The sequence below is a fragment of the Cetorhinus maximus genome, chromosome 3 (genome assembly GCF_964194155.1).
Source record: "Cetorhinus maximus chromosome 3, sCetMax3.hap1.1, whole genome shotgun sequence".
NCBI classification, from domain to species: Eukaryota; Metazoa; Chordata; class Chondrichthyes; order Lamniformes; family Cetorhinidae; genus Cetorhinus; species Cetorhinus maximus.
The window spans coordinates 188071921-188095846 of record NC_135881.1 but is presented as its reverse complement, the minus strand read 5'-3'; the positions used below and the strand labels follow the sequence as shown (position 1 = coordinate 188095846).

The 23926-nt window shown below is 41.7% G+C and overlaps 1 protein-coding gene and 1 pseudogene across 2 annotated transcripts in view; one reads left to right on the top strand and one right to left on the bottom strand.

The window, feature by feature from the left end:
- Positions 1-6180: 6180 nt before the first annotated feature.
- Positions 6181-6456, top strand: LOC144673723 (large ribosomal subunit protein eL43 pseudogene; annotated as a pseudogene).
- A 299-nt stretch (positions 6457-6755) lies between these two features.
- LOC144679118 (sodium/hydrogen exchanger 3) overlaps positions 6756-23926 on the bottom strand; it is a 116676-nt gene continuing 99505 nt past the window's right edge. For both annotated transcript variants that reach the window (XM_078539455.1, XM_078539454.1), the window contains exons 9-17: positions 23337-23407; positions 22828-22957; positions 20944-21050; positions 20017-20146; positions 19328-19501; positions 16464-16530; positions 14467-14553; positions 13262-13502; positions 6756-9837 (exon numbers count right to left, since the gene is read on the bottom strand). In XM_078539455.1, coding sequence (XP_078395581.1) covers positions 9834-9837; positions 13262-13502; positions 14467-14553; positions 16464-16530; positions 19328-19501; positions 20017-20146; positions 20944-21050; positions 22828-22957; positions 23337-23407 — 1011 coding nt within the window. In that variant the 3' untranslated portion in view covers positions 6756-9833. The remainder of the gene's footprint in view (positions 9838-13261; positions 13503-14466; positions 14554-16463; positions 16531-19327; positions 19502-20016; positions 20147-20943; positions 21051-22827; positions 22958-23336; positions 23408-23926) is intronic.

Here is a 23926-nt window from a genome sequence, read left to right as displayed (position 1 = left end):
CTTAACCCCTTTTTAAACTGCAGTGCCGGAAAGGTACCACAAAGCAAAAGTCTTTGTGCTGTCATTAGATTTCCTTTTAAGACAGCACACTGATTTGAACACCATCTTGTGTGTTTCTGTGCCACCTTCCACACTTAAGCTGACAGCACCCAACCGTACCTCCACCACCTCTCATGATCTCTCTACTTCCTCTGTGTTGTCCACCTGCTTGCCATGGATGAGTTGCAATTTTAACTAAAACACTGAAGCCATTGCCTTCAGTCTCTAGCAAATACTCCATGCTTTTGCCAGAGATTCCATTCTCTTCTCTAGCCACTGACCCCAGGACAAACAAATCCTCAAAGGATATTTACAGCATTGAGTTCTCACTTTAACATCTTTGTGTAACAAAATGATTTCAGAAACAATCGCAGCACTTGTCAACCTGCAATAAAAGACAATATATCACCTTCTTGATAGAGCATTGCAGCAAGGGTGAAATTCCATTGCACCATCATTAAAAACTTCTTCACCCAGATTTACGGGGGAACAAACTCAAAACTCAAAGTGTCATCATTCACTGTTCTAAGGCCACGTGTGATTCCACCTTTCAGTTGCTGTGGTAGTTACAAGCGCAGTTCAGCAACACAATGTTATCAAAGCTAAACATAAGCAAATGTGGGGATCATAACTTGAGTGCAATGTTAGTGATGGTGTAATATGCCTTTAAGGTATAGCAGCATGACATCACTAGAAGGGAAGCGGGTCATGCAACCGTGTCTTAATTTCACTTTTGCATTTGAGCAGAGCACACATACACACACACAGCTCTGCTGCTGATGTCTTCAAGCTTTCCACCCATGTACAAATGTTCTCTTGTGCCTAGTCTAAATAAATTAACCCACAATGTGTTTACGCAATCCTTTATAAGCAATTGGTGCCTTTATAATCATTATAATAACATGACACTTGATAATTCAAAACAGCTTCCCACATTGTCTGTTTTCTCAAAAGCAACTCTCTCTCAATTTTTATTTCATTGCTACACAATGTGAAAGTTGCAGTAAATTAAAACATTTTTGTTTTTTGTTTTTTTACAGTGCAGTTCATTAAAGTATATTTCAAGTTTAGGTTTCTCCTGGAGCTCTAAGGAGGGAGAATCTACAAATCGGTGCAGGGGAGGCCATTCGGTCCCGAAGCTGCTTGTACCAATAAATTTGATCATCTCAAATCTGTATCTCATTTGAATTTGCCTGTTTTAGTTCTATAATCCCTAAAAGCCTTGGCTAACAAACATCTATCAACAGCAACATTTCTTGGGGAAGATGGGAGTTCTCTAAAATATAAAACATACCTCCCCCCTACCCCACCATCGCCTTTGCCATCAGCGAGACATGAAGCACAGGGTACAATAGCACTCGAATTCAAGTGAGAATGTGATTGTTGATTAGCAAAATAAAAGCACATGGGATAGGAGGCAATATACTGCCATGGATTACGGATTGGCTAACAGGCAGAAAACAAAGCAGGAATAAACAGGTCGTTCTCATGGGTCCTCTGGGAGGGCAGCATAGAAACCCCCCTGTCCTTAACTGGCCACTCCTCACATCTGCCAGCTCCTGACAATAACAGGGATGATAGTGCCTCCAGCCTGAGCATGCTGGCCATCTGAAAAATAGTCCAATGCTGGTTCTTTCTCCAAACCACTGCAACCTTTCCCTGCCCCCAGCTTTTCTGAAAAGATTCCCACCTATCATTCCAAATGGTTTTGCCCAAGTAGCTCAATTGGTCTAACCTTTGTTCCTAACTTTGAGCATGTTCCAATGATCCTGCTAATGAGAAACAGGAATCCTAGTTGAGGCTGGGTTTTGATGTTTATATAAAGTAGATTAGGAGGCCAGTCTTTATATTAGGATCATTGTTTCATGGTCACTGTACCCCTGTTGAGGGTTTGGGAATGTGTTTTCAATTCCCTGGTAAAGTTATTCAAGTCTTGCACACATCTATGGAATGGCTTCTGATTGAATAGTTTGAGGGTGGCTTGAGTTAATTATTATATCTGGTATTTGTTTCAATTCTTCCTCAATCCTTCAACCATCTGGACTGAATGTGAATGTTTAGTACATCATTGACCGGTAATTGGAATTCTCAACCTGATTTGTGTTGCTGGCAGAATTCACACGTGTTCCTGTATTATTTACCCCACCACGAGGATGAATTACTGCACCAGATAAACTCTCACTACCTGACATGTTCATGACATTAAGGGATGCAGGTGACATCAAGGTGAAGCTTGAGTAGTTGAACATAATCTGATATCATTATTGTATTTGAAAGGCATCCAGCTCATGCTGGTCTTGATGGATGAGGGAATTTTCCTTTTGCAAGTAATAATGGTTGGCTCCATCAATCACGGGAACATAGGAACAGGAGAAGGTCATTCAGCCCATGGAGCCTATTCGGCCATTCAACACCATCATGGCTGATCGAACGCTTCAATGTCTTTTAACTGCACTATCCCCGTAGTCCTTTACATTATTGTTAATACCAATTTAAATAAGGGCCATTTTCACAGACAACCAGCATTTTGGTAGCAGGGGAGACTACCAGCCACGTTGGGTTTGGTGGGGGGGGGGGCGCGCGGTGTGGAGGATAGGGGGCAAGTTTTATGGAAAAAAGCGGGAGCAATGGACAGGCAATGCAACTCCTACAGCCCTGATGATTTCCCTGGAGGGGTTTTCCTTCTGGCCCAGATCTTCTGGTTTCCAGATTGGGTAACTGATGCACCTCAGAAAATGCACTCGGAAGTCCCAGGAAGTTTGAACTTCCAGGGAATTTCCCAGGAAGTTTGAACTTCCAATGGTCAATTCCCCTGCTTCCTGGGGAGACATAAGAAAGGGAAATAAAGATAGGAATGAAAGACAGAAAAGTAGAAAGCAAAAATGGAAAGCAGAGGAAACCAGGGCTAGCAGCAAATAAGGCCACAGTACAAAAAAAAAGTGCAAAAATGTTAAAACGACAAGTCTAAACTCACTGTATCTGAACGCACGGAGCATTTGCAATAAGGTAGACAAATTAACAGCGCAAATAGATTTAAATGGGCGTGATACAATTTTGATTATGGAGACATGGCTGCAGGATGACCAAGGCCGAGAACTGAATATCTAAGGGTATTTGATATTTAGGATAGACAGGCAAAAAGGAAAAGGTGGCTTGGCATTGTTAGTTAAGGATGAAATCAGTGCAATAATGAGAGGGGATACTGGCTCAGAAAATCTAGATGTAGAATCAGTTTGGGTGGAGCAAAGAAGCAACAAAGGGTGGAAAACTTTAGTGGGAGTTGTCTATAGGCCTCCAAACAGTAACGGTAGGGGATGGCATTAAACAGCAAATTAGAGATCAAGGGTGCTACAGTAATCATGGTTGACTTTAATCTACATATAGACTGGACAAACGAAATTAGCAAAAATACTGTGGCAAATGAATTCCTGGAGTGTATACAAAATTTTTTTTAAACCACTATGTTGAGGAACCGACTAGGGAACAAGCTATCCGAGATTTGGTATTGTGCAATGAGAAGGGTTTAATTAAATAATCTTGTGCGTGGTCCTTTAGGGAACAGTGACCATAACATGGTAGAATTCATTAGGATGGAAAGTGAAGTAGTCCGATCTGAAACTAGAGTCCTAAATCTTAAAGGAAACTACGAAGGTATGAGGTGTGAGATGACTAAGATAGATTGGGGAACTTCATTAAAGGGCATGATAGTGGATAGACAATGGCGAATATTTAAGGAACAAGAGTATGCATTGCAACAGTTATACATTCCTTTCTGGTGCAAAAACAACAGGAAAAAAGTAGCAAGCCTGAGGATAGGGAGCAGTTTAGAATTCAGTAAAGGAGGGCTAAGAAATTGATTAAGGAGGGAAAAAATAGAGTATGAGAGTAAACTTGCAGGGGATATAAAAGCAGACTGTAAAAGCTTCTATATGTATGTAAAAAGAAAAAGATTAGTGAAGACAAATGTAGTTCCCTTGCAGTCTGAAATGGGAGAATTTATAATAGAAAACAAGGAAATGGCAGAGCAATTAAACAACTACTTTAGTTCTGTCTTCACTGAGGAAGACACAAGTAATTTGCCAGAAATACTAGGGAACCAAGAGTCTAGTGAGGAGGAGGAATTGAAGGGAATTAGTACTACTAAAATAGTGCTGGAGAAATTAATGGAACTAAAAGTTGATAAATCCCCAGGGCCTGATAATCTACACCCCAGGGTACTAAAGGATGTGACCATGGAAATAGTGGATGCGTTGGTTGTCATCTTCCAAAATTCTGTAGATTCTGGAACAGTCCTGGTAGATTGGAGGGTGGCAAATGTATTTTAAAAAGGGAGGGAGAAAACAGCAAATTACAGTCCAGTTAGCGTTACCTCAGTAATAGGGAAAATGCTAGAGTCTATTATAAAGGATGTGATAACAGGACACTTAGGAAATAATCAACGGGATTAGACAAAGTCAACATTGATTTATGAAAGGGAAATCATGTTTGAAAAACCTACTGGAGTTCTTTGAGGATGTAACTTGCCGAATAGATAAGGGAGAACCAGTGGATGTGGTGTATTTGGAGTTTCAGAAAGCTTTTGATAAAGTCCCACATAAGAGGCTAGTGTGCGAAATTAAAGCACATGGGATTGGGGTAATATATTGCATGGATTGAGAATTGGTTAGCAGACAGGGAACAGTGTAGAAATAAATGGGTCTTTTTTGGAGTGACAGGCGATGTCTAGTGGGGTACTGCAGGGATCCAGTGGGGTGCTTGGGCTCCAGCTATTGACAATATATATCAAATGATTTGGATGAGGGAACCAAATGTAATATTTCCAAGATTGCTGATGACATGAAACTCAGTGGGAATGTGAGCCATGGGGTGTTAAGAGGCTTCAAGACAATTTAGGCAGGCTGAGTGAGTGGGCAAATACATGGCAGATGTAGTATCATGTGGATAAATGTGGAGTTATCCACTTGGTAAGAAAAACAAAATGGCAGATGTACAAATAGACCTGGGTGTCCTCGTATACTAATCAGTGAAAGCAAGCATGCAGGTACAGCAAGCAGTTAAGATGACAACTGATATATTGGCCTTCATTGCGAGATGACTTGAGTACAGGAGCAAAGGTGTCTTACTGCAGCTGTATGGGGCCTTGGTGAGACCACACCTGGAGTATCTTGTGCAGCTTTGGTCTCCTTACCTAAGAAAGGATATACTTGCCATAGAGGGAGTGGAGCGAAGGTTCACTAGACTGATTCCTGGGATGGCAGGATTGTTGTAGGAAGACAGATTGGGCCAACTAGGTCTGTATTCACTGGAGTTTAGAAGAATGAGGAGATCTCATTGAAACATAAAATTCTGACAGGAATGGACAGACTGGATGCAGGGATGATATTTCCTCTGACTGGGGCAGGGGGGGTGGTCTAGTATAAGGATTCACAGTCTCAGGATACGAGATAGGCCATTTAGGACTGAGATGAGGAGCAAAGCCTTTATTCAGAGGGTGGCGAACCTATGGAATTCTCCAACACAGAAGACTGTGGAGGCCAAGTCACTGAATATATTTAAGATGGGAATAGATAGATTTCTGTACTCTAAATGTGCCAAGGGGTATGGGGAGAGTGCAGGAGTATGGTGTTGAGATAGGTGATCAGGCATGATTATATTGAGTGGCGGAGCAGGCTCTAAGGGCCAAATGACCTACTCCTGCCTCTATTTTCTATGACTCTCCAACACTTCCGATTTGTTTACCTGGATAGTTATCCTGGAAATGTTAGGCAGAAAAATTCTAGCCTGTTGGATAACCATACAACTGACCCTCCAATCACTCACACTGAACCACCACCCCCCACCACCACCCCGCCCCCCCACTCCCAACCAAACCCCTGACCTCACCCCAATCCATCCTGACGTGACTAGCCTCCACCACCCAACTCCCTCAAAAACTGGTCTAGTCCCCAACATGACAACCCCTCCCAACCTGACCCAAATATCCCCTGACCCACCTACCCACTCAGCTACTTGTCACCGTACCCATCTCACCCACCCTACCCCTTTACTCACTTACATTCTCTCCGTTGCTTTTCAAAGCAGCTTAGGGATATTTAAACTCTTTACTTATTAGAATAGGGCAGTTAGTGCAATAAAAGAAAGATGGCGAAGCAGACCAAGACGGGGATTGTGGGGAAATTTGGAACCCTCATGGAGCCCCATTCCATAAGACGGTGAAAAAGACTGAGATCAGCCAACATGCCAAATACGCCTGTTCCTTCTGTGGGAAAACAAAAGATGAAGCGGAGGACAGTCGGTATCTGGCATTGTGGACCTTGCATGAAAACAGTGGCTGGAGGAGCTTGGGCCTACAACACCACCTCCACCTTTACAGTGAAGTCTGCAATTCGCCATCTGCGGGAGCTGAAGGACCAGTGAGCACTGACCGCGGAGTCTGACCTCTTCCGTGACTCCTCAAACTTGTTAATAAAATGTTAAATGAAAAATAGGAGGGGAGTGGCAATCCAATGATGATTGCCATTCCTTGGAAGATTTTGGCCCTGATTTTTCACCAGAGAAACAAGTCAAAACGGTGGTCTGAATTTCAGAATGCTTGGTTTTTTTCCCTCATTTTAATAGTATGATCTACAAAATGATAAATGCTCTCTAAATCTGTGAGCTTTCAATAAAACCAAACTAGATAAAAGTTATGGTTATAGTAACATGTAATTTGGCACACACTCAAGGTTATTTTACATTCCTGAGATAATACTTGCAATTTTATTAGTTTAAAACATCCACTATTTCCTTTTAAACTTTTATTTTAAAATATATTTTTACTCCTAAAATGAGTTAGTAAAACTTTGGACATGATGCATATTAATCAGCAAGTATAAAACATGTGGAAGACATAATAAGTAGACCTGGAAGCTACATCAATGTACAGTTCACATTTGCAAACTACAGGCATAATAATGTCAAATTTGGATCATATACAACACTTGATTGACCAACACATGAAGATAGGGGTAAGAGGCAAATAACAGTGTACCCCTGTAGAGCCCTCATTAAAGCCAACAGTTATGATACCCACCCAATAAAGCAGCATCTAAAAATTCAGCCTTGTTAAACCTCGTTATTTATGAGGTTAATCAACAACATATTGATGTTCACAGAAGCACCACAGACCCAGATAAGACTAATCCATTGTTCAACAAAAGGAGGGAAGGATGAAATGAAAACAAGCAAAATAAAATCTTGAAAATAAAAAAGGAAAAGCAACTGGCATACAAGAGAATCAGGCATTTCAAGGCAGTGTCGCATATTCAAGTTGAATATGTAAAACAACATTGGAAAAAAAAGTCAGCCCTAAATGATGTGTTTCTCTAGTTGTGTATAGCATACATTTAAAAGATCTTGAAAACCAAATTGTACATTATACCTGACTTAATGCTATGTGAATAATTATATTGTTGAATTAAGTTATTTCCCAAACAATGAATACATGACCTCAAATGAACAAGAATGGACGGAGGCAGCCATTACTTCAGGGAACTCCTACACACTCCGTGTCTGGTTATAGAGTGGCTGAGGCCAGGAATCAATCCTGCCAGGAATCAATCCTGCCAATCAGAGATGGCGTATTTCATGCGATAGAATTATGGAGGGTAATTTCACAACTTGAATCTCAATAGCAAAAACCTAGAATTTCTTAGGTTGCAAATCTGCTGCACTGTGAAAGTTAAATTTCATAGCTGGAGTGATAATGTAAGTTGATTACTAAGGGAAACAGGTGCTCAGTCTATTACTGAAATGTTAATCTGCAACCATGCAGCTTGCATCTTTCACTGAACATCTATGGCAACTTCGAAGGTTAAAGGGAGATGCATGGAAATTTGAACCTCAATGGCATTCACTGGCCTTAGCTTAGCAAGCCCCTTTTATCCCCCACTGGCACTCAAACTAATGGCGGCGAGTTAACCCTTGACATGGCTGCAAAGAACTTTGGCAGCTTTCACTTCAAGTTCCCAGCTTGATCAATTTAAAATACTTGGTACACTCATCAGGGCCTCACTGCAATAAATAATGTTGTCCCTCAATCCTGAGGAAGGGAGGTTGTGCCCATCGGCATGTAGACTAAAGGCAATCGAGAAAAGTTCTTACACAATCTTTGGAAGACAAACAATTACTGGCCTAGACTGGTTGAATGCCTTATTCTCCCATCTACTGAGGGGGAAAGCCAATCACTGCCACAACTATTCCCCACTTCTGATATCAGGAACTCACTAAAATTTCAATTTCAGAACACAAGTATTCAGATGAGGATATCTAGACTCCTTTCCTCAAAATGTGGGAATAAATAGGAAGTCATTCATGGACTACTTACCTATTGCACATTCACTAGAATATGTCCTTATGCATTGCAAAGGACACACTTAAATGCTTGCCCTGTCTGGACAAGGCATTTGAAATCTTGATTGCATTAGAAGACTCCCTCTTAACTCAGATAACACAATTTTGACTCTTGTTGCAGTTTAAGAGAAGTCTCAGTTACTCAAAAAAAAAAATCCCAAAGCATATCTTTATAACCATGTAATAAGAACATGAATCTTCCATCGCTCTGCCTCATCCTTTTTGCATGCACTGTGACACCAGCAATGTTAATATTAAACTTGAATCTCTCAGCACAGGGTGTCAAGTCTTCAAAGATTTGCCTGAACAACTTTGTCTATGCTTCCGTTGCATTTTTAAAAAAACTCATTGACCTCCAATTTCCTGAAGGCTCACTGGTCAGTTAACTTTCACACCTCATAAGTTTTACAGCGCTGCATCACCGATGACTATTGTGTATGCATTGTCTTTCTTATGTTTAAAAAAAAATCAAAGTATGAAAACCTGAACAGTAACAATTAATTTACAGCTCAAAATATCTAAAATATAAACTAGATAAGAAAAACACCCGCATCTGATGATTTTCCAATAAACACTAAAAGACTGCATTTCTATGATTGCAGTGAGACTTGCTCCTCCCTTCTGCACAAGTATAGAAAACCATATATAGAAACTATAGGTAATTTCTATACCCTATAAAATTCTTTAGTGAAGCTACACCCAATTCACCCCCCTACAATCTAAAGATTGGTATACGATTGCAGCAGTCTGTTTCAGTGCCTGTGCAGAAAATGCATGTTCTGGAGACATATGGCACAACTAGAAGATGCCCAGCTCACTCATTTGAAACAGGTTCTATGTTTTTTTCTGGTGAAGCAGAGCACTGTTGTGCCTAAAACTATTTCTTCTTGTTCTATGGAATATGTCAAAAGACGAGGAGACACCCAAATATCTGGAGGACTGGTTAATGCAAAGCTTGCACTGGTGAAAAGATTGTCAATTCTGTATCCGCTTGGTTGTCACAGAGTGCATCTTAGTGCTTTACTGATCTATGGCTTCTGCTCTTGCAGCCCTGGGTCTTTATTCAGCATCTCAGCCTGTTGTATTTTCATAGTGAGTTATTTGATGACAAATCAAATAGGATGGTCTTCATTAAGCTTTGCTGAAAAAGTCAATAGTTGCTTTCAAAATAATTTCAGTAGAACTCGCTTTTTGTGCAGCCCATGCCCTGAAATGGTGAACGCTTGGAATTCTACATTTTCCAGTGAAGAATAACTCGGGACCCTTGTCTTCTGGAGATAGGATGGAAAGATCCTCAAGGGTCTCTTACAACTAAGATCATCTTGGCTTAACTTGGTCATCTTTCCTGGAAAGTCATTTCTCATCCAAGGTGGAAAGGCTAGGCAGTGGTGGGGGACTTAGAGTTACCTGCATAACAAAAATAGCAAGTCAGTCACAGGACAATATTTACCTTCAAAGCTTTAGAATCATATTATTCTGTTCGTAAAATCATCATCTCAGTCTTAGTCACAAATGGCAATACACTTCATCAGTTATTAATTCAACATGAGCAAAAAAAGTCATATTTGTGAGAAAGCCCCTTAAAAATGTCCTTTCACATAATTTGTTTTTAAACAATGCTGCATTGTTCTATTGGGTCAAAAAATTATAAGTTATTAATCCCTGACTATATTCCATTTATCTTGAGAACTGGTAAACATTTAATTGACTCCATAAGCGTTTGAATTTACGGGCCAATGGCTATAGTCTGAGGTAAGAGTTTTCAGCCAGAGGCTCAGGATTCTCCAGTCAGTTGCATGGGAAGGTGCCGTGGGAGGGGGTATCACCCCACCAGTCTCCGCATTCAAAGGATCATCCTCTTCCATTTCCGCCAACTCCAGCATGATGCCACCACTAAACACATCTTCCCTTCACCCCCCCGGCGGCATTCCGCAGGGATCGTTCCCTCCGGGACACCCTGGTCCACTCCTCCATCACCCCCGACACCTCAAACCCCCCCCACGGCACCTTCCCATGCAACTGCAGAAGGTGCAACACCTGCCCCTTTACTTCCCCTCTCCTCACTGTCCAAGGGCCCAAACACTCCTTTCAAGTGAACCAGCATTTCACTTGCACTTCCCTCAATTTAGTCTACTGCATTCGCTGCTCCCAATGCGGTTTCCTCTATATTGGAGAAACCAAACGCAGACTGGGTGACCACTTTGCAGTACACCCTCGGTCTGTCCGCAAGCATTACCCAGACCTCCCTGTCGCTTGCCATTTCAACACTCCACCCTGCTCTCATGCCCACATGTCCGTCCTTGGCCTGCTGCATTGTTCCAGTGAAGCTCAACGCAAACTGGAGGAACAGCACCTCATCTTCCGACTAGGCACTTTACAGCATTCCGGACTGAATATTGAGTTCAACAATTTTAGATCATGAACTCTCTCCTCCATCCCCACCCCCTTTCCGATTCCCCCCCTTTTTTTCCAATAATTTAAATAGATTTTTCTTTTCCCACCTATTTCCATTATTTTTAAAATGTATTTCCATCCATTGTTTTATCTCTACCTTTTAGACTTTTTCGATTCCTTCACCCCACCCCACCCCCACTAGGGCTATCTGTACCTTGCTTGTCCTGCTTTCTACCCTTAATAAGCACATTCCTTAGATAATATCAGCACCTTCAACACCTCTTTGTCCTTTTGTCTATGACACCTTTTGGCTATCTCCACCTATCACTGGCCCTCTATCCAGCTCTACTTGTCCCACCCTCCCTTAAACCAGCTTATATTTCACCTCTCTTCTATTTTTACTTAGTTCTGTTGAAGAGTCAAAAGGACTCGAAACGTTAACTGTGCTCCTCTCCGCAGATGCTGCCAGACCAGCTGAGTTTTTCCAGGTATTTTTATTTTTGTTTAGGAATTGAGCTAAGGCTGTTCAATCTGGCTCCCAAAAAGGGTTTGGAGTTCGAAAGAGGCCAGGCCATCGGTCATTCTAGCATGAGTTGGATTCAACTCCGTGCTCTAACTCACAGCAGCACACGGAGGAATATCTACTGTGATGTATTAGTTACTTCTGTTATTGCTGGAAAGGGGATGGAAAAGTGAAAAAAAAAATGCAGATTATAGAACTGTGCAGCAACTGTGCCATGTATTCCATCAATATCTCATTTATCACTATCCAAGCTCATTTAAAATCTATTCAAACAACCATAAACTGTTGACAGAAAATCTGAAAGGAAGAGGGAGAGGATAAAATGAGCTAGGGGAGAGGGGAAAAATCAGCACATCAACTACAACACACATGGAAAATTAAAGTGAGGTCGGATTTGCGAACGTGCTCAGTAGATTTAGGAGAGGTTATAACAATGGACAGAACTATGGGACAATAACTGAAAACAATTGCTTTAAGATTGGAGTACCAATTGCACAAATATATCAACCATGAACTAAAATGGCTTTTAAATTGATGTTTTAGAATGCTGCTACCCTTTGCATAAAAAAGGTTTTTTCTGTTCTCCAAATAAAATTGACTTCACTTTCTACCCATCTCCCTTTGTTCTAGCCTAGAACAATCACTAAACAGTGTTTGTACCTACTCTCTCCCACCTCTTCAAAATTTTAAACAATTTTCAAGTCAGCCTGAATATCCACTGTTCTAAGGGTAGCTCGGTTGACTAGGTGTCTAGCACGTGTTTCAGAATAATGTTAACAGCATGAGATCAATTGTCATTCTGGCTGAGACCTGCCTCCTTACCCTGCCCCCAAGGGTGGAATGGCAAATTACCACTGACAAATTTGCCAAGAAAACAGCTCAGAATGAAGCATCAGCAGCAAGGAACCTGCCTTCAGCCAGAGAATACATGACATGATCCACTGCTGTAATGAAATCAACCCCACTTTTTCTACTGTTTCCTCACAACTATACCAGCCAGCATCCAAGCAAATGTTTGTTGTACCCTCTGTTACCTCAACATATTTCCTATAATGTGGAGACCAAACCTGAAAACAGTCCTTCAACTGTGATCTTACTAAGGCTTATATTTATTCACTAGTACTTCTCCACTTTTATATTCCATACTTCTCACCATGAAAGCCAGCATTGCATTAGTTTATCAACTTGAGGTGCTGCTTTATTATTTTGTGAAACTCAACCCAAAATTATTCTGGTCTTCAACATCAGACAGCCTTCCCCTAAATTATATATCAAAAAAAAAACACAAACTGTAGCATCGCAGATTTGCTGATGTTACATTTCACGTCTTTTTTTTTTTGCTTATTTCACCATTTTATCACTTGCCTCTTGCAGCTTCCAATAGGCTCAGAATTATTAACTAAGTCTATTCTGGTGTCACCTACAAAGTTGACCGTCATTCCCCTCTAGCCCTTATCCAAATCACTGACATATACAGTGAACAGAAACCATCCCAGAACAGGACCACCTACCCACTTCCAACCACTTTGAAAATCTGCCCCAAGCTCGGTTTCCTCCCTTCTAAAAAATCGTTAAGCTAAATTTGATACTTTTTTCCGACTCCCACACCCCTTTGTCTTCTCTGATAGTCTCCTATGTGGATACCCTGTCAAAGCCTTTCAGAATGACTGTGTGCACCGTATCTAACACATTTCCTCCAGACACCTCCTCAAAAGAACGGTTCATCAAGCACAATCTTCCTCTGAAATCGATGCTGGCTGCTTCTCTTTTTTTGTGTCACCTAGAGTAACTTTGTCTACAATTCCATTACTCCAAAAGCTATGGCTGGTGGAAATCAATTTTTAGGTGGCTATGAGGAAAATAGGCCTTTCTTTTTGTGTGAAGCAAAAGGATAGAAGTGGATGCTGTAATTACATTGATGATTCAGGTAGGAAAGACAACGGATGCTCGTCCGGGATGTCTGCTAGCAAAAATGAATCAATGGATCGGCTGCTGAGTTGCAAGGGCGTGAGGCGTCTGAAGTTGGTGGGACTCCTTGGAATCTGTAAACGTGCCCTCTGGGATGGAATGACCGTTTCTTCATTGGACATCCACGGTGGGACCATATGGAAAACCGACTGATCCTCCTCAGTGGAGAAACTCAGGTTATCGATTCCTGCAGGAATGATTTAGTATTGCAAAATAAGAATTAGTTCATTGAAGGATTCGCAAATAGATAAGTGCAACAGAAGATCCAATCTAATCTTATGGCAATGATAAATGTTACAATCTGAGCAAGAAGATAAAGCAGCTGTAATAAAGTCAAAGTTAGAATCCACCTTGACTCCTCTACACCAGGAACTATCACTGGGTTATAGAAAATAAATGCTCAAAATCCAGCATTTCTAGAATTTGCAAGCATGCAATAGGATCTACAAAACCACTTCGACTGAAACCTATACTGATTGCACAGTTGTGGAACCACAGTGTGTAGCTGCCCAATGTTCAAATTTTGGAATGCATGAATGTGGCTCAAGAGCATCAGTGCATGACATCTAACATGACATGGGAGGCTTTAAAAAATAAAAAACGGCTTGCACTTCCACCAGAAAGGACACAAATCTTTTCTTCTCTCTGTAGATGCTGCCTGATCTGCTGAGTGATTTCAGCATTTTCTATCGTATTCTATATTTTGTTTCATTAGCCTACAGAAAGTACTGTGATCAACTCAATCAAGGGAAACATTGTAACTGAGCCCAGTCCTGTCCTAAACCAACATCTGCCCTTTGTTAAGGTGTTTGTTCAATAGTGATCAGTATTGGGAGACCTGCCTGCTTTCTCCTCCCTTACAAAATGATGGTGAGGCTACCTGGGGTACACTGATCAGATAGTTTAGACTAAAGATTGAATCCAGGATCTTTCACGAGCTATTTGGAAAGCCCTTCAACTTGGCAGTTACCAGGATATTATAAATTGTGTTGATGCAAAGAGGATATGTGCGTCTAGGAGATTGTTCACATCAGCTGGAGTTTCCAAATCCAACTATGACATAATTAGAGGAATATATGATATTCCAACATGATCTAATTAGAGGAAATATCCAGAGCAGCATTCACCACTAAATAGACAAGATATATTACCAGTTTCATTCGATTCATTGCTTGCAGGAGTAATTAGGAAACTAATTCCTCCATCCGATAGATCATATCGGTCCTCCACATCAGAGTCTGGAAGAAATAGATAGGAAACAGCTCGTAAATACAGCAAATTAATGTAATCCAGGTAGAATTATAGTTATTCTTTGGCAGATGCCGTGGATTTGAATCCAGAGTTACAGGGTACAATTTTGGTATCAAACTGTTAAATAGAAAACAGTCAGTCAGCCATTCTAGTTAATGACTGTTTTCTTCCTTACTTTGGTCAACTGAAACACAGTCAGAAAAGGCTGAGCATGAACGGGAAATGCCAGTGCCCCAATACGACTGACCTTTGAAAGTTGGGGGTAGAGTGTGAAAGCACACTGTTGGGATTTGCACATCACTTGCTGAACACTTATAAATAGGCACTTGGATAGTGATCTACTTGACGACAGATGATCATCCATTTTGTTCTTCAAATAACAGTGGTTATTTTGCCTTCAGACAGAGCGCGCCTTGGCCGACTTCCCACTTCTAAACACACGAGACTGGTGATCAATTCAGTGTCCTACAACCATCCCAAGATTACCCAACTCAATAAGAACAGGAGTCTAGGGCATCCTTGGCCTGTAGATTTCTTCACGCACTCCAAACCAAGGAAGGCCAAAGTTTTGCTTCAAAGTAAAAGGAAACTTCCAACAGAGTAGAGCTTAAACTCAGCTTGTAATCCATTACCACATGTGGAGTTCCAGCTCCAAGGTCAAGTGGAGATCGCACACTTCCCTGGGAAGGGGGGCAACATCAGGATGGAACTTGATAGCTTATTGGGTCAGTGCATTTGTCCAGTGTATGGCCGAGCTACACTCACCATGAATAGCCTAGTACTGATTTCTGCTCTACAGCAAGTTAGGATGAGAGAGAACTTTCATTTACATAGCACCTTTTACAACCAAAGGACATCCCAACACATTTTATAATCAGTGAAGTACTTTTGAAGCATAGTCACTGCCGTAATGAAGAAGTCAAGACAGCCAATTAGCATACAGGCAAGAATGTGACCATGACCAGATGATCTGCTGTAGTCATGTTGGTGGAGGGATGAATGTTGGACACCAAGGAGAACTGAGTTTTGTTTTCCAGAATAGCACCATTGGATCTATTACATGCACCTCAGAGGGCAGACAGGGCCTCGGATTAATAACTCATCCAATAGTCAGCAGGCCCATCAGCCAGCACTCTCTCTGTGCTGCACCGAGTGTCAGCCATGATTTTATGCCCAAGTCCCTAGAGTGAGACTCGAGATTGGCCTCTGGAAAAGAAGGGATAGAGATTAAAAAGGAAAAAAAAACATAACGGAGTTGGCCATCCCTGTGCTATTCATGTACATATTGTACAGCCAATGCAGAGCTCCAAAAAAACATTCATTTGCCCTCTGCTAAAAGCGCTTGGGGTATTTCATGAGGGGAAGGGGAGGAAGATACCTTTGGAAGAGATGAACTCTCGCTGCATGTCCGATCAGAGGTAAAGTTGAATACCTCGGAATAGTTTTTGGATTAGAATGGTATCTCCATGAGCTTAAACAATGAGCAGCAGAACCCAATCAGCCAGACATATCCCAGCTTTGAAATCTTGTCAGTAATAACTGGCCTCAGCTAGGCTTGCAGTAGGAACACTGCAATTAGCCTCAGCACCCAAGGAAGGTGAACAGGGGTGGGGACGGAGTGGAAAAGGAAAAATAGTCAGGTTTCCTTGTATGGATTGCTATCAGCAATCCCCACACGTCAGGTAAGTCACAGCGTCAGTCAGCTCAAACTACTATTTCCAAGGCCAATTAATTGTTCTCCCCTAAGCTCTCCCTCAAGAGGAACGACTTGGCCAAGAATTTGAAGGTGACCAGCCACCTGTGGAAACGTAATCCAAGAAGTCAGCAAATGGATTGGGAAGGAGGGCAGGAACAGAGGTTACAATTAGAAAGGAAGAAAATGCAAGTCAGAAATTACCTTTATTAACATGGAAAGCAACAGAGTGTACTGGGAGCCTTCCATTTGGCACTGCATCACTGATTTTCTGAAACAAAACCAGGACAACCACAACAAGAGTTAAACGGGAAATGGGTTCATGAGATAACTTTTATTGATTTGTTATTGTTCATTTGCAAATGCAACACAAATCATAACCAAATTTATCACTTAAATGCAAAAGATGACCGACTGCTTTCATCCCCTCCCTATGTAAAACTTTAGAGACAGAGACACATTTATGTAGCACCTTTAACATAGCAAAATGTTCTAAGGACCTTCACAGTATCAAATTTTGTTCAGAAATGCTCCTGAGTCACACGGTGATATTAGGGCAGATGACCAAAAACTTGATCAAAGGAGGTAGGTACATTTTCTCTCGTGTCCTTCAAGACACTCAGGGGTTTAAGGAGGGATGTCCAGAACTTATGCCCTAGGCAGCTGAAGGCATAGCCACCGATGGCGGTGAAAATTAAAAATCAGGGAAACTTAAGAGGCTGGAATTGGAGGGACACAACTATCTCAGGGGATTGTAGGACTGGTGAGAGCAAGGGAGAGGTGAGGCCTTAGGGATTTGAAAATAAGGATAAGAATTTTAAAATCAAGGTGTTGCTCAGCTGGGAACTAACGTAGGTCACCAAGCACAGAGCACAGCTAGGGGGGGCTTCGGGTAAAGAACAGGATGTGATACAAGTTCAGAAGTGGGCAGCAGAATTTTGAATGAGGTTAAGTTCTTAAAGGGTGGAGGATGGGAGGCCGACAAAGGGTACCAAGTCCTAAGGTAACAAAACAAAGGCTTGGGTGAGGGTTTCAGCAGCAGGTGAGCTGAGCAGGAGATAGCTGGGGAAGTGGGGGAGCTCGGGGAATGGGGGTGGGGCAAGTCAAGCAATGTTGTAGAGGAGAAAATAGGTGGTCTTAGTGAAGGCTTGAATGTGATCGGAAGCTCACCTCAGGGTCAAATATAATACCAAGGTTGTGAACAGTTTGGTTCAGCCTCAGACAGTTGCTGGGAAGAGGGATGGACTCAACAACAAACGAGCAGAATTTGTATACGGTCTTCCTAATAATTAGTTGGAGAAAATTTCTGCTCATCCAGTAGTGGATGTCTGACAAGCAGTCTGATCATTTAGAAATAGTGGAAGGGTGTGGAGAGGTGGTGATGTGGCAGAGCTGGGTGTCATCAGTGTACATATGGAGCCTAACACTGTTTTTGGATGCTGTTACAGAGGGGCAGTATGTAGAGCAAAGCAGAAGGGGGCTAGGGATAGACAGGGGTGTATGAATAAGAGGAGAAGCTACTGCAGGTTCTTCTCTGGTTATGGTAGATAAGAATGAAACCAGGCCAGTGCAGTTCCCCCCAGCTGGACAACAGTAGAGAGATTTTGGAGGAGGATTGTGCGGTCAACCATGTTGAAAACTGCAGGCAAGTTGAGAAGGACAAGGCGGGATATTTTACCACCATCACAAATGTATAGGACGTCATTTGTGACCTTGGCAAGAGCTGTTTCGGTGCTGTGGCAGGGGCTGAAACACAATGGCCTCTTTTTTTGAAAACTTGACATTAATCACCCATAGAGGGTCATGGTTAAAGAAAAGAATTGAGAACATACTCCCATCAGGCTGCACATGCAACTGTTACCATCTTCACTGTGGCAGGTTTTGTTGCATGCTAGTATCCAGCTGAGAATAAAGGCAGAACGCTTCACCAACAGATGTGAATCAGGCTCCAAGTACAAAAGGTGGCCTCAATTAAATTTAACTGTTGCCATATGGGTCACCCCAGGACACAGGAAACACAGCAGCAAAAAGTGAGGCAAGAACTGCTAGCTCAAGAAGGAGTGTGTTTTTTTTCTTTTACACAGCAATCCTTGTGGGCCAAGAAGAGCAGGTGCTCCCAGCATCCCCGCGCCCCCACCCCAAGGCCTCCATACCCCATCCCCCACTCTGAACACAGTCCATCTTTCTTTCCCACCTACTGCAAGCGCAGACATCTATCCCAAATTCACAAGCTCCCCTCCCACCTTGTGGCACCTTTCCCCTGTCCCCTGTGCCAAATTTAACCTACTCTTCTCCCAGAATAGCCTCTATCTACCACAGTTTCCTTCCTGAACCCTGATCCAAGGCCTTTCTGTTTTAACGATTGCGAAGGAACATGTCCAAACGCCCCCTGCTGCTGGGTTTCCTGCTCAGAAGGCAAACCGCTTGCTTGTCAGTTTGGTCAGCCGTCGAACAGGAAATGGAAGCAAATAAATCATCACGACGTGCTGCTATTAAATTTAGCAGGACCTCCACGTCCTGAGCATTCTCCTGCCCCTGTACCCTCTCCAACTTCCTGTGAACATTGGGGCCCCCCCCAAGTATAAGGAATTTCAGTGGATGGAGCACTGTAAGTCAAGTGGCCAATAAACCCAAATTCAGATCAGGGGAAATCAGTGTTCACAAATATCAGGTTATACATCTGCCATAGAATTTTACAGCATAGAAAGCAGCCAATTGGCCCATCAGCCCTGTGCTAGCTCTTTGAAAGAGCTGTCCAATTAGCCCCACTCCCCTGCTCTTTCCCCATCGCCCTGCAATTTTATTTCCTTTTAAAGTATTTGTCCTATTACATTTTGAATGTTACTTTTGAATTAGCTTCTACCTCCCTTTCAGTCAGTGAATTCCAGATCACAACTTTACAAAAATGAGAGTCTCTTCCATGCATCGCTCCCCCCCCACCTCCGGCAATATATTTTCAGGAAGATGGTCCCAACTTAATGTATAGTTTGCGAGGCATAAAACAGCCGTGTGGAAAGAAGCTTTATCTACAATGGAAATAAAAACCTGTCACGATTTCAGGGGTTTACCTTTTTCGCTGCCCTTTCTTTCTTCATGTTCCTAAATTTGGAGGCGTAATTGTTTCCGAGCTTGGTGGGTTTGAAATTTTCCAGTCTTTTTTTCATGGTGCGCTGGAAAATTTCTTTATCTTGTTTCTCACCTTCATTGCGCACAAGCTTATGGCGGCTGTAATTAAGCCTGTACTTTAAAAAGAAACCATTGGGCCAGTGAATATAGACTTCAGCAAAAGATTTCACCGCTAGCAGCTACACACACCTCCTCACTAATTCTTACTCTGATCAGTGAGGCATCGGGGGATACAGAGGAAAAAGGTGGGTAAATGGAATTAAGTTGCAGAAGAGACTTGAGGGACTACAAGGCTTACTCCTGATCCTAATGGTCTTCTGAAAGGATGAAAACATCCAGAAGGGACAAGTAGACACACAATACGTTAAAGAACAATAGTAAATTCAATTAACAAAATGAATGGACTGATTAATATTTACTCCGGGACAGTACTTTGCCAACCTTTTATTGAGCAGCACCTTGAACAAAGTATGAACACCAAACCAATTAGATGTCAGCTGACGACAGCTTCTACTTAGGTATTGATCAGATTTGTGCAAATGTTTTTAACCAAATGAGAAAAAATAGCACAACAGAATTCAGAACACTTCCCAAATCTGGAGATCCAAATAGGCTGTCTAAGTTTCCTTACCCGTTTCCTAGGTTTGTATAGGTGTTGCTGCAACATGTGGTGAGTGACTATTTCCTCTCGATCCTTTAGGCTCTTCATTCTATTCTCAATCGCTTGCATGTCCAGGCACACTTCACTGCTACTTTCTCGTCTGGGAAAACAATTATATTCTGTCACAACGTGTCAGCGTCTGCCCCTTTGATAGCAATCTCACCTCTGTATCAAAAGCTGGCCCCATCCCAGTGACCTAAGCATATACTCCAGGCCAACATTCTGAGTGGAATACTGAGGGAGCACTGCACAGTTGGACATATCACATTCTGGATGACAAATGAAACCAAGGCCCCATCTGTTCTCATAGGTGAAAGTAAGAGTCAACAAACATTACTAAACCAGATCACCCATGTTTCTTTAGAAATACATTACTGGCTGTTGGATATTACTATGTGCAAATTAACTGTGGCATTTCCTACAATGACTGTTCTGGACAGACACCATGATCTGTGGACTCCAGGCGTGGGTCTTTGTTACTGGTTTGTGCCAGAGAGGGCAGGGGAGGGGGCGAGTGGGCGGGGGAGGGGGCGTGAGAGTGCCCAGCACATGATTGACTGATGTCAGTGATACATCATCATCTGCCTCATACATTAGGATATCCATTCCGTTAATCTTTCATACTCAAGTGGCTACACTTAATAGATACTTTACAGTCCGTAAAGCAGTTTGGGCTGAATGGATGTTATGAAAGGTGTTACACTAATACAATTATTTCTTAAATCAATTCGAAAAACTTCATTAGGATTTTTCCACTCAGATCAGTTCTCAATCTGGGGTGTATTTTGAGTGGTCCAGGAAAATTTGCACTTCCCAGAGAACAGCTCTCCCTGTGTATGACTGATTATCAAGTACTTTTACTTCTTATGCCAAAATTCTCTCATGGCTGACACTTACAACAGTGCAGAGACAGATGAGTCGACAATAGAGTGACGAGGGCCAGTGAAGTCAACATTAACATCACTGCTCGAGCGAATAAAAGCCAAGGAACCTTTCCGTTCTCCCTACAAAATTGAAAAGTCACTGAAGTCAGACATCAACCGTCAATGAAACTGGGATTGCTCAATTAACTTATAACTGTAGATATCTAAAGGGGTGGATTATGTATTGGAAATTCACCAGATACCCAACATATTGCTGTCATTACTCGAGTCCAGTCTTGGCTGACATTTCAGAGCTGGCATATGCATGGTGGGCTGAATGGCCACCTTCTGTGCCATCTGATTTTACTTTTCATCACCATTGTGACCAGGACTCATTCGTAGAATAATCAATGTTTCCATCACATACTGAGCTACAGCAAGGATCCCAAATTCAACCGACTGCATGTTGCAAACATGATATTTAATTGCCCAATTATTTATTAAGGCTTTATTTTAAATAAATGAGCTCGTCAGTCACACTGTACTTATCCTGTTCATTTAAAACAATGATTTATGAATGTAATGTTCAAATAGAATTTCCTCCTGAGAAAATATTCACTATCTGGGTGGAAGCAAGCAAGTTAGCTATAAAACATAGTTGATCAAGGGTATATTTAACTGAACAACTGGAACCGTCCAATACGGCTCTTTACAAGGTGCAAGGAAATGTCGGAAATAGTCTTGTTCAGAAGAAGTTCTTCACCCTATTTTGCTACAGGAATATGGTTGTGTGTAATCTGGTGCTCCAAATTATTGGCAGCATGGAAGGAGAAAGCGTGTGAAAATCCACCTGGTAGACAGGCTCACCAAACGCATGGTGAGGTAAGGTTCAACCTGCGCCAAGAAACGGCAAAAATTCTTAATTGTTGCATAAAGCATGAGCAAGTTGAAGGGGCCTCATGACCCTGGAAATATAACCAGGCTCTCTTTAGGTTATGAAAGCAGGGTGTTAAACGAAAGGACCTCATGCTGGGAATGTTTCTTATTGACCCTCACCCACCGAAGTGGTAGGTTTGCTCTTTTCTTGAGCAGTGAACAGAAGGGACATAATGTAAGAAAACTGCAGGTTCAGGCCCTCGCTTTTCAATATCTTATCGAATATGTAGCTGAGCTGCTTATAATATGCACTGGGCAACAACTCAATTGTACAGCCACTTGACAGCAAGTGATAGAATTATAGAATAATAGTGCTCCAGGGGGCAGCCATTCAGCCCATCATGCCTGTGACAGCTCTTTGAAAGAGCTATCTAATTCATCCCACTCCCCTGTGCTTTCCCCAAAGCCCTCCAAATTTTTCCATTCCAAGTATATGTCCAATTTCCTTTTTAATGTTACCATTCCATCTGTTTCCATCATTCTTTCAGCTAATGGATATCATATCGTTACAATTTATTGCATTAAAGATGAATTTTTTCTCATTCCTCTTCCTTCTGCTTCTTTCACCAATTATCTTAAATATCTATTTCCTTGTGACTGACCCTCCTGCCAGTTCCTCCAGGGCAAATAGAGAAATGGCCAAATCTCTTCCCAGGTTTTGAACACGTCTATTAAATCTCCCCTTGATCTTCTCTACTCAGAACAATCCTAGTTTCTCTAGTCTCACCACATAACTGAAGCCTCTCATCCCTGGCATCATTCAAATATCCTCTGCACCCACACCAAAATCTTGACATCCTCCCAAATGTGGTGCTGAGGATTGAACACAATACTTCAGCTGAAAACTAACCAGTGATTTCTAAGGTTTAGCATTTTCTCACAAACATGCTCTCTTTTTAAGATTAATGTGTTGTCAGGCTACCAGATACAAGGCCCATCCTGTCTGCATCTATGTAACTAATGGGCCCACTGGCGAGATTACCTCAGACACGTAGCTGATGGCGTCCTTCAGATTCAGCTCACGGAAAACACCGAGGATCCTATCCCGACTAATCTGTGCCGATTTCCTCATCATTATTTTGCTCAGGTACTTTCTGTCAAAGTTAGTCCATCTGAAATAGAACACGCCACAGTAAGGAAGTCACAGATTATGTAGATTAACCAAATTGTGAGCACAGGAAAAGAACTGCAAAGCAGCAAACTCTAAAGAAGAGATCGTTTTGTGGAATGCCATTGGGTATGGAATTATAAATTGCGCTGTTACAGATGGGAAGTCATATTGTAGGAATATTTGATTGTATTTTCAGTACTAGCACAGATCTGGCAAAGAACCAGTGGAAACATAGATCTGATAGAATATCAAGAACCTCTCCCCAAGAACCCCTCCCCAAAAATATAAAAATTGTTAAGTTACACAATAAGGGGAGAGTTAATGAATTGTGCTGAACATTTACAGAACTCTGAAAAAAATCTGTCACGAAATTTACATACTTGTCTCGAAGATAGTTATGTCCAATTTGGCCGGAAATGTCTTCTATGGCAGACAGAATGTGATCAAATGCCTTAAGAAAAAAAATAGGCGCAATTCTTTAAATGAGGGGGAAATAAGACTTGCAACACTAGGATATAAGGATAGTTGTTTCAAATACTCTTAATGAAATTTTCCTTTCTGTCTGACAATAAAATGAATTATGCACAATTCCCATTTACAAAAGATCCAGTGGATCTAACAATGGTTTTTGTTCAGAGAGCAAGTTTCATTGGAATCTTCTTAAAAAAAAGAAATAACGAATGCAAATTACGATCAACATTGACATCTTCTTAATCAATTCATACATTCCTAGCAGCTTTTGAACACATTTTTTTCTTTGAACAGCAATTGCTGATCACATTATTGGGGTCACCAAATCCACAAACTGAGGGAGTTGCAATAAACTAACTGATACGGATTTACACTCAGGTTTATAACCATCTCTTTAATGTCCATTTAGCTCTCTTGCAAGTTTGGCTTGGGAACCACTTTTAAACCACAACCTGTTCACTCCTTTTCTGCTCGCCAAACCCACCTGGTGATGTCATTG